This window comes from Amblyomma mixtum, chromosome 3 (genome assembly GCF_055824585.1).
Source record: "Amblyomma mixtum isolate Tamu chromosome 3, ASM5582458v1, whole genome shotgun sequence".
In the NCBI taxonomy this organism is placed as follows: Eukaryota; Metazoa; Arthropoda; class Arachnida; order Ixodida; family Ixodidae; genus Amblyomma; species Amblyomma mixtum.
Window position 1 is genome coordinate 149,853,422 of NC_143014.1, and position 11,132 is coordinate 149,864,553.

Genomic DNA, 11,132 nt, shown 5'->3' on the forward strand with positions numbered 1-11,132 from the left:
TTGCACTTTCACATACCCCTGATTTCAAAAAGTAATCGTTGCACGGATACCCTGGGATGCCGAAATGTGCACGTGACACAGACTTTTTTCTGGCCGCCTGGTATCGGCACCATTGCATTCTAAAGCCTTGCGTTTAGATTGTTCGAGGCCTTTTGAAAGGTGTATAAAAGCTCCTTAGGAGTACACAGTGTTTAACACCAGTAACTGAAATGTGGTCGTTTATTAAGTTCAAGTCTCTTCAGTGCTCTGGTTTTGTGAATTATGTTAGCCCAAAATTCTTGGAATTCAGTTTTTATTTTCAGGTATAAACAAAAATGGCTTGAAAGAATTTGTTGACGAATTGTGATGTAATGCCATCGATGTCTAGCAAAGGTTAAGTACAAAAATAAACAAATAAAACGCTGCTGCTGGATTTCCCTCAGCGTCGACCACTCACCACCAGTTGAGGACCAACGGCAGGCTGAGCAGCGACACGGTCAGCTGCAGCGTGAACCAGCGGCGCACGAACCACGCCACAGCCACCAGGCCTAGCTGGCCACAGATCCAGCCCGCGCCGTACGTGGCGCCAAACAGCAGCCGGTAGCGCGAGGGCACCGTCTCCACGACTGCACGCGCCGCAAACGGACACCGTGCTGAGGCGCGCTTCTTCGGCCCAGCACCGCAGAAGGTCGGGCGATACGAGAGGCAAGCCAGGAGCACTGCCTTCACTGGCCCACTGTGCGTCGCTCACTGCTACTGGACACATGCAGTGCACATGCAGTTCGGCAAGGGTGTACAGCTGGGCCTTTTTTTTTCTTTTAGCTGATTGACACTTATGGACAATACCCCTCTTATTTGTATCAGTGGCTGTCTTCGATAGTCGTCAATCGATAGGCTATACAGTGTACATCGGCGCCACTTCAAGGCCCCGAGTCTCAGAAACGTGTCTGCGTTTGGGCTTGATATGGGACTACCATTAGAAGCGTTGCCACGCGAAAGTGTTGGGCGGATTAAGGGTTTCTAAATGCTGATCTGAAGCACCAATTCCACTCCTAGCAACACCTCGGTGCTGGGTCTTTGGGCTGCTGAATAATAATAAAAAGAGAATTCTGCCTTCCGCAAGTCTAGCGCAGAGGAGCGTATAACCACGAATCTGAACCGCAATGGCAGCTTTCCCGCCACCCTGAACGGTGAGGGCTGGGTATCGGATTATGTGCTCTATACTCAAAGTTTGTTGGCATTGAAGTGAAAGTTGCGTGTGGAGTCAGCAGATCAGGGGCCGAATTCATAAAACGTTTCACTTGTATAAGAAACGTATAAGCCTCGCTCTCGTGAGTTCAGAAATCGCGAAAGCCCGGCGTACAATGCCAAAAGTGGCGGTCAGTTTAGCGTCGTTCTAACGCTGGAATAGCTTAGAACATCCACTATTTGATTTTGTGTCGCCAGATGAAGCGTTCACTTCGGTGTCAGCACACTGCCACGCAAAAGCGCAGGCGCCCAACCGCCGGCTGGTTAGAGAAGTGAGGGACAGTGCTGGCTTCCGAAGCATCGCGCCCGATACTTTCGTGCGTCTTCATCGGAAAAGGAGCAAAGCGGTCGACGCCAGCGTCACCAACACAGCGAGACTCCCAGTGTGCGCACTCCTCATTTGGTTAGTCTGAGGAGCCGCATTTCACGGGATTCGAAGGGACAGCGACGCTGAGAGTGACTCAGCGTGCATGTGTTTTCGAGAGCGACTGCTTTCATGGAAGTTAGTTCAGAATCTTCAGATCAACAGCGGCCAGCACTCTGATGACGTCCAAGACAAGATGCTCTAGCTGGTCAGCTGCCGCAGGTTCCTTACTAAAACTTGCACTTCCACGAGGCCTTTCTTTGCATGCTGCTGTGCTTCTGTTAAGCCTTCGCCAGCGCAGTGAGTATAGGATAAGGGGTAAAACGTTTTAGCAGACTGAGTACAGCCTCACTACTGAGCTCGCGGTCGTCGCTATAGGTGCTTTAATAAGCATCACTGGGGAGGTGAGGTATCTCGGTATGAATTATGGTTATACCGGAATAATGTTATACGTGCTTTAACTGATCAGAGCATGCGCGTGTGAAATGAGTGACAGATTTCGCTTTTGCAATAACTGCTATGAACTTGTGAGCTATCGCGAGTTTTTTTTTTATTACGCTGCTAGACACTGAGAGAAGTAGTTTTTATTTACGAAAAGTGCCTAGGCGGCACATACGTTTATAATCCGGAGCTCGGTATTTTCCAAATCAAGTTTCATGCGTACAAGGAACTCGACCTGCACTAGGATTCTCTTTCCAGCAGCAGAAGCGCAGGGGAAGCGAAAAAATTACCTCGTGTTCGAATTTACGAAATCGAGAGAACTGGACTTAACAAAATGCTTATTATGAGCGCCACGAGACTACTACTAAAACATACCTGCGCTAAAATAAATCTTAGTTTATGGGGTTTAACGCCCAAAGCGACTTCGTCTATGAGGGACGCCGTAGTGGAGGGTTCGGGATAATTTCGTCCACACGGGGTTTTTTAACGTGCACTGACATCGCACAGTACACGGGCCTCTAGTGTTTCGCCTCCATTGAAATGCGGCCACCGCGGCCGGGATCGAACCCACGTCTTTCGGGTCAGCAGCCGAGTACCAACTGTGTCACCACGGCGGCCGAATAATGTAAAGCCTAAAGGTGCTCAAAGTATGTGCTCATACGTGACAGCGCGGGGAGTAATTTAGCATGGATCGTGTTGGCGGCCTCAGCAAATTCCACGCCAGATTGCCCGCATGACACTTCCGTCTGGTGGTTTATTGGAAATTTAATTCATTATCATCATCAGCCTAACTACGTCCACTGCAGGACAAAGGCCCCTCTCATATCCCTCCATTAACGTTGTCCTTGAAATACATATAACTAAGTGCATAATAATACATCTATACATAAATACATTGAAAAGGAAGACTTGTAGCTGAATGAAAAACTGTGGTCTTAGTACTGTCTACAATTGTAATCAATGATTGTTCATTTTCTTCATCTGCTAATGCGTCTAATTTCCCCGCACGCTACTGAGTAATCAAAGTGCCTCAAGAAACGTCCGATGTTCTCAGTCGGTTCCGATTCAAGGTACGGCGGACGTCGCTGTAGACCCGTGGCTAAAGTCACGTCCAACGTTTGCCGCTCATGCTGCTTGCTACGCGTACATGGAGCTCTTCCTTCGCGACTTACGAGGAGCTCCAAAGAGAAGGTCGCCCATTCTTACATTCTTACATCTCCACACTCCCACAAATGACACATATCGCCGCCTTTATACGCCAGGTTGCGCGCAGCGAGCACAGCAAACAGAGCAAATAGGATGTCCATCACTTAATTTTTTTTTAGGTTCTATCTCACAGCCATGGGAAAAGGCATATCGTGTTTATTTGAGGCCTACGCTGAGGCAAAGGTGAGCTTTACCGCACTTGAATGGTAACAAAAAGACAATAGGGTGGTCTATAATCCAATCATGGGTGACTTTAGCGTAGTTTTTTTTTTTTTTTGCCATTCAGGGACAAGCGCGATGAAAAGAAATTTGAAAAGCGGAGCATGTAGGCGCTGCGCTGTTTACATTTATTTTTACGGAGATTGTACGTTTGCCGTATCCGGCAGCTCGTCGACTCATCGCGACTAAAACCACTGACGTGCACGAAGGAGCCGCGATAAGAAATGCACACGATTATGTTATGGCGTAATGTAACAATCGCAGCGCTTCGCACATGGTAGAAAAGCACATGTACTGGCACGGAAATAGCAGGATTACCGCTACGGACTTGCTGAGTCATTCGGTTTTTTGTTCACACATTGAACTTAAATTTCCTGCTGAGTTTATATTGTTGCCAAAAAGCGGCAATTTTTGAGACGCGCTTGAAGTTGGGGGTGCGGCGTCGGGCGCTCCGAACAAGCCGTCAACATCGGGAATGGCGCTCGCACAGCTATATCGTAGCTATACTTATCGCATACTATATATCGCTATATCGCAGTTATACTTTGTTGTGCTTTTATACTTTTTTCAATTTTTTTCGCATATTAAATAAGTTCCAATTTGTATTTTTTTAAAACCACGCTTACCAAGCTTTCGTTTAGCACATGACATTAAACTTCCATTTTTTTTTTGTTGAACTGCAAAAATCATATCAAGGACACTCTCAAATGAGCCTTTTCAAAAGGCATAAATAAAAAATTTCTATCTAGAAAACTATTGACGTTATAATTTTAATATTTTAATGCCATGTTTTAGAAAGAATTTCAATTGTATTTTAATTTCTAGAATTTTTTTTTTCAAAAGTGTTTTGAAAGTTATTGTCATATATAAACACAAACATTTTTTTATTTTTTGTTGTGTTTATTGATTTTTCACAACATTTCAAACCAGAATTTGCGTTCAAATAAATTTCATTAGAAAGCGCATTCTATCTCAATCATTTTTATGCATTTTGTATACTTTTATCTACCACACTTTTCCTAGAAAAAAATGTTTGTCTGAGACATATAAAAGACGGTCCTTTTTCCCGTGGTAACCAAAGAGATAACTATCCTTGTAGATCATAAAACCAAAGGAGCGCAACGAGAACAAAATCGAGCAGACCGCCGAATGAGCATCAAATGGTCGGACATTGTAAAACACGTTGGTCAGATCCGCCAGACGTACTCGGCAAAAAAAAAAAAAGGAACTGGGTTCGTCCGACGTACCTTTAGCCACAGCTTGAGTAATTACAAAATCAATACTAACCAAATTAAGCTAAACTTGATCTACGACCTTTACGTACCGTAACACCGGGTGTATTTCATTTTAGTTTTTCACAGTTAGATTTGCCGCATCCATGAACTTTCAAGAAATTATCTAGTCCAAATAATGAGAAATAACGCTTGAAAACAGATCGTTTCAGTGTTAGCTGCATTAGCATTTTCCTGGTGAAACGCCTGTACGACTACACGGGTTCTTTGTTTTATTATTGTAATGTGGGACTGCAATGAGATGGCACAAAAGATTCTATTTGGCTAACTTTGCCGAAGAAAATTTATTCCCTCTCTACGAATATTACCAAAACTTAAAAAGAATTAAATCATCATCACCTGCGAAACTAAAGCACATGGCGTAGCACAACAGCTGCCACAGAGTTTACAGACCGCGCGTACCGTTACCGTTTCCCGCCGCGGTTGCTCAAGCGTGCATGCGCACATTGTACAGCGTCGCCGCGTGGGAGTGCCGGAGCTGGCGCTAGTGGTTACGCAGTAACCATGCTCCGAAATATCGCACTGGATACGCCTAAAGGACACTAAAGACAACTTCATGCATTGCCCATTTGATTAAAAAAAACGAATTCGAAGTCTCTACACCAATGCATTTTTCGTTCCATGCTTTTATAGACAGTGAAGACGTTTGGTTTTTGGTTTTTGTGGGGTTTAACGTCCCAAAGCGACTAAGGCTATGAGAGACGCCGTAGTGGAGGGCTCCGGAAATTTCGACCACCTGGGGTTCTTTAACGTGCACTGACATCGCACAGTACACGGGCCTCTAGAATTTCTCCTCCAAAGAAATTCTAGCCGCCGCGGCCGGGATCGAACCCGCGTCTTTCGGGTCAGCAGCCGAGCACCATAGCCACTGGGCCACCGCGGCGGCCGTGAAGACGTTTGCATTTACTAAGAGTTCGACCTGACAGAAGGCGTCATAAATGACGCCATGATAAAAGGTACTTCAGTAAAACTTGATGCTGGGCTCGTTGGTAGGACACACTTTAAAAGTAAAATCATCATAATAAGGCTAAAAGAATTTCAGGGGTAGAAACCCTTTGACTTCGACAGCGCTAATACAGCGAAGGCATTGGTTGGGCTATGCTACTTTTAAAGAATGTCCGGTGTCACATTTAGGCTCTAAAGCTAGTTCTGATACATTACTACGCGAGGAAGGTAACTCGCGTCGAGCAGGCTGCTCTACAAGCTCATCATTGCTGACTTCAAGGTCTTCGTGATGCAATCATGCAGCGTGAGAGCCCTCCCCTGTGGACGTTTCACCGATTTTGCAGTAAAAGGTGCTATTCCGGGACCAGCGCTAACTGGTTACAGGCTAGCGTTCACTTTACGGGGTCCCTTTATGGCGCTACGCTATCTGCTGCTCGGCAGGCCGAGATGTGGACGGACACGTTACATGCTCAAGTTTTCGCTTCGCAGTGGACAAGCTATCCGCCTTTCTTCACCAACCCCTCTTGCTTATTCTCTGTCTCCTTCCTTAGGCGATAGCTGCGAAACACGAATACAAAAATATTAATTGAAAACGGAAGAAGTGGCTGCATTCATGTACCGTCATTATGCACCTCTTCACAGCGCAGCGCCCGTGCATACACAGAAACGTGGTCTTTCACCACCCTCAAAAAAAAAAAAATGTATTTTTTATTAACACTCCCGGCAGTGAAACAGTGGTGGCTGAGTGTAAGTTGTGAGAACGGTGATGTAATTTACTGAGAAAGCGGTCACACCAACGCTTACAACAGAGCCCTTAATAATGTCCAACGCGATGTTTGTTTGGTTCATGCGCAAACGTCCACTGATGCCTACACTTTCGCTCGTGTGGCATAAATAGGACGGGGCCAAGGCAAGTGCCGTTCAATATACAACCCCTTCTGAGGAAAAGAAGGGCACAAACTCACACAGCGTGGCCGTCGTGCTCTGGATGCCTCCGACACCCAGTGATGCGACGAATCGAGTAATGTTGAACACTGTCAGTGACCAGCTGAAGGCCGTGATCACGCCGAAAATGAGCATCAGGAGACTGGTGATCAAGACCGTTATCCTTCGGCCGTACCTGCAAAGAGCAAAGGCGCGGCGTCAGATTCGCCATGTGCTTGAACAAAACCTGCGGTCAGGGTTATTAGCAAAGCTAAAGAAAAGCGGAACCAAAACACAATAAATCGAATTACAGTCATGGCTGCGTTGCGGACTAAATTGCATAAGTCAGCTTTAAACCTTTCGTCCGTTCTCCCAGACCTTAAACTCCTGCGCCGCAGCAACGACACTGCAGGAAGAGTCAGCGCGAAGCAGGCGCCGCCGCCGCTTGAGATCTGCGGCCAATGACCGCTGCCGCCAAAACGTTTTAATTAAGCCATAGCCTAGTTTAGGCAATTTTATTTTTTGCGTTTCGCCGCCGCTGCGGCCGGAATTCGATCCCTCGTGCCTAGAGCTCAACAGCCGAACGCTGTAACCACTCAGCCACCGCGGCGTGCGAGGCATTCGAGTACACACCCGTGTTTTGGCTGTAGGAGAGACTTGGGAAAGGAAAAAAAATGAAAGCTCGCAGTGAGGGTCAAAGATAAAGGGCACTTCACGGTGTTGCAGACAACGCCGGATAAGAAGACCCATTCAAGGTTTCCCCCGATAGCGCTTTTTGGCGGAAACGCTAGTCCCCGTGGACAGGAAAAGCACTCGAAGCAGCAGCTTCATGACCACTCCTTTTCACTGTTTTGCTTCGTTCATGATCACGCGCATCTAATCATTTCCCCTCCTCCTACCTTCGCTTGTATTTCTTTCAGCTCTCCTACCTGCACGTGGCAGTGATAGCAGCCTCCTTAACACTGATCAACAGGCCCCATGTTCTTCCTTCAGCCACTTGCAAGAAAACAGAGGATGGAAGACGCACGTAGGCGCAGATCACAGCCCAGCATTTCGCAGATGCGCATTAGAACCCTCAGTTTTATTCCATCGAGCATACTCTGTTGACAGAGGTTTCTACAAGAACTACTAGAAGGAAATTCTGCACCGCAACCATCCATCCGCAATGGGGACGAAAGCGAGTACGCCTACCGTAACTGACTTGGCTGCGAAAATTCTCTTGTTCCAAGGCTCGTTGTCGTCTCCCAGCCTCGCAGTATTCGCGCGTGCGCCTCGCGTCAGCAACACCACATTTCGAACAAGGCTTTTTAACTCCTTTGCAGGCAAGAGGACGCTCATGCATGAACAGAGGGTGCGCCTGTTGCGAGTACTGCTGAGGCATTCGTGGTCTCAGTGAAGCATTCGTCGTCTCAGAGAAGCATTCGTCATCTCAGTGAAGCATTCGTCGTCTCAATGAAGTATTCGTCGTCTCAATGAAGCATATTAGTCGTCTCAGGACAGCTCACACACTCGAGCTGTCACAGAAGGAAAACGAAGAGACCGTTCCAGCTTCGGAATGCTTTGGAATCTCTCGGCTGCATGTTCACGGCAGATTTGAGCAGATCGAACAAAATATGAGGACACGCCTAATGAAAATCTTCGTCAGTGATGAAGGAATGCTACGGACGATAACATTATAGCACGAACACTAAATGTAGTTAGCCTGCATATTAATTTTTCTCAAAGAACAAAGTATTTGGTATAACAAGCCAGCAGAACTTGCCACGCGGGTTTTAGTGTTCCTATCATGTGTAGTTATACTTGGCCAGCATTCTGACACGAGTAACCATGCGTGTCGCGTTTCGAAATTAGTCGAACAGTGCTATGCAAAAAAAAAAACGATATGAAAAAATCATTGCATTATAAATTATAATGCAGTAATCACGGTAGATTAACTAGAAAGATTTTAGTAAGCATCCGGCTAATTACAAGTAAACCAACCTTTTAATGTCCAGTATCTCGAATTCTCGGCATACCATTTGCGCGTCATGTACTCGTTACCGCAGAGCTCATTATTATCTAGAGGAAAAGCTGGTGCCTCCTTCTATGCGACTTTATTAAAGAGCCTTTCACCAGGGCGGGAATGTCGGGAAGACGAGCTATCTTAATTGGCTTGGCTAGTGTTGGGCTGAAAACGTGGATTCTGCCTCGAGATCGGCAGCTGCGCCGCGGTGCCCACCTCTGAGTTGAAATTATTTCAATGGTGCGTTTTTCACATCTTCAATCAATTTAGCATAGATTTAAGGTGGTATGGAAACTTTGACAGAATTTCTTCGAGGTTTTCCGGGAGAAGAGTCGGTACGTTATGACTGAATCCACGTTTCATGCACAACAATCGCCAAGCCAAATACGAAACCTCATCTCCCCGGCACTCCTGCGCCTCTCCGTGGTGAAGTGCAGCGCCCTCTGCTTTCCCTCTAGGTAATACTGAAAGCATGGAGCTTGCATTCAAGTTTGATGTCAACACGGTCTCAGTTGCCAGCGCTTTCCAATCAAAGTGTTTGGCGTCACTGTGACGCAGTTGTGCTATAGCCACCGTAGTTGTGCGAAGAAAATGAAGGCGCGAATAAGCGACTTGGTTTGGTTTATTGGGGTTTAACGTCCCAAAGCGACTCAGGATATGAGGGACGCCGTAGTGAAGGCCAACGGAAATTTCGACCACCAGGGGTTCTTTAACGTGCACTGACATCGCACAGTACATGGGCCTCTAGAACTTCGCCTCCATCGAAATTCAGCCGCCGCGGCCGGGATCGAACCCGCGTTTTTCGGGCCAGCAGCCGAGCGCCGTAACCACTGAGCCACCGCGGCGGGTTGAATAAGTGACTTCCAGCCATTGATGACCAAATCCTCATGTCTCATTTTCTGTGAACTTTTGCGGGGGAAAAAAAAAAGACACTTGTTCGATAAGAACATTTACGAAGCAGAGCATGCTGTCCCTGGGGATTTGAGTTGTTTCGAGGCCTACAAGTTTTCCTCTCACACTACTCAAATTTGTTGCGAAAAATGGAATAAGTGCAAATTGTTGCTAATTAGTGGCATGCCGACTTATCAGTTTTAGCGGCGCTAACAAATTTTCTATATTGCCTTTCAAAAAATGATGGCGCATTATGTAACAAAATATGGAGATAAAGATTTTTTAATTTCATTCCTTCATAATTCGAGCATTAAAAGGGCTAATATAAACGCACTTTGCGACATTCCCGCATGTAGTTACTGTATAAACTGACCTACCATTTTTTAAACGCCCGCGCGCATTGTAACGGTCCAGTTCACTTTAATACTTTTACATGCAGCTTTGAATGAATTATGGGGCCAGCCACCGCATGGAGCGATACATTGCTGCACCTGCCCCTATGAATAGCACATGCTCTCATGTCACCCAGCTATGTACACTTAGAACGGCTATGGTAGATGTATTAAGCCAGCACTGGATGGGAGTTTTGTTTACCAATTCATACGGAGGAGGCTTGCTTTTTGGGAAATTTCACGCCCCTAATGAGATTTAAGAACCTCCGATTAATGAAGCACATTACTTTCACTGAAAACATGCAGTGAATAGCTTTATGCCAAAATTCAAAGAAAATAGGCGCTGTGCGCTCAAGAATCAGTGCACACGATGAAATGAAGCACGCATACGAAAACTAAACGCATGAGCAACGCTTAGGTCTCTTGCAGGTATGTCCACACTTATTCGCCTGAAACTGAGCATTCTACGCCTCGCTTGTATACCGCTTCTTAGAATCAGCTCAAAATTGGCGTCCGCATTACTTGAAGTAAACAGGTCGGACAAACACTCCGAGGAATAGCGCTGCCGCTGCCGTTTACTGGCACAACGCCAAGATGTCAAGGAGATGGCATTACTACCCTCGCACTCCTTGCAAACTCAGTCGGCCTCAGTATATCGGGCGCGCTCTTCCAGGAAAGACTCCGCGTTTGCTTTGGCGGAGAGATAAGCGCTGACGGCTGCTTGTGAATCGCTAAATGAGAGCTGGCGGCCTTGTTGTGTACGCGAGAGCCAACAAAAAGGAAAGCAAAACGACCCACGAGGCCAACAGAAAGGCAAAGCCCTGTTTGGGAAAGAGTTCCAGAAATAAAACATTGCTTCAGTGCACCTGAGACCACGGCGACCGCGGCGCAGGGACACGCAGACTCGTGGCATGTTTTAATTATTGCAGGCTTTTATTGACACTGCATTTTAGGTGCCATAGCTGGACTCTGGGGTGTGGGTAACGTCGTACTGGAGGGATCCGAATTGATTTTGACTTGTTTTACGGCGCATCGACATCGCACAGCACACGGACGCTTTTGCGTTGCGCCCCCACTGAAATGTGGTCCACGTAGCCGGGGTTCAGTCCCACGATATCGTGCTCAGATGTCGAACATCATAGCCACTGGGCCGCCGCGGTCGGTCGAACAAGACAAAGAATAGAAAAAAACTAATAGGGGTATTCCACAGAGCTCACCTCGTCTCGGGC

The 11,132-nt window shown here is 46.6% G+C and overlaps 1 protein-coding gene across 2 annotated transcripts in view; it reads right to left on the minus strand.

The window, feature by feature from the left end:
* Nucleotides 1-11,132, minus strand: part of LOC149352351 (organic cation transporter protein-like) — a 78,917-nt gene that overhangs the window by 26,231 nt on the left and 41,554 nt on the right. For both annotated transcript variants that reach the window (XM_089581514.1, XM_089581515.1), the window contains exons 4-5: nt 6,660-6,814; nt 437-605 (exon numbers count right to left, since the gene is read on the minus strand). In XM_089581514.1, coding sequence (XP_089437640.1) covers nt 437-605; nt 6,660-6,814 — 324 coding nt within the window. The remainder of the gene's footprint in view (nt 1-436; nt 606-6,659; nt 6,815-11,132) is intronic.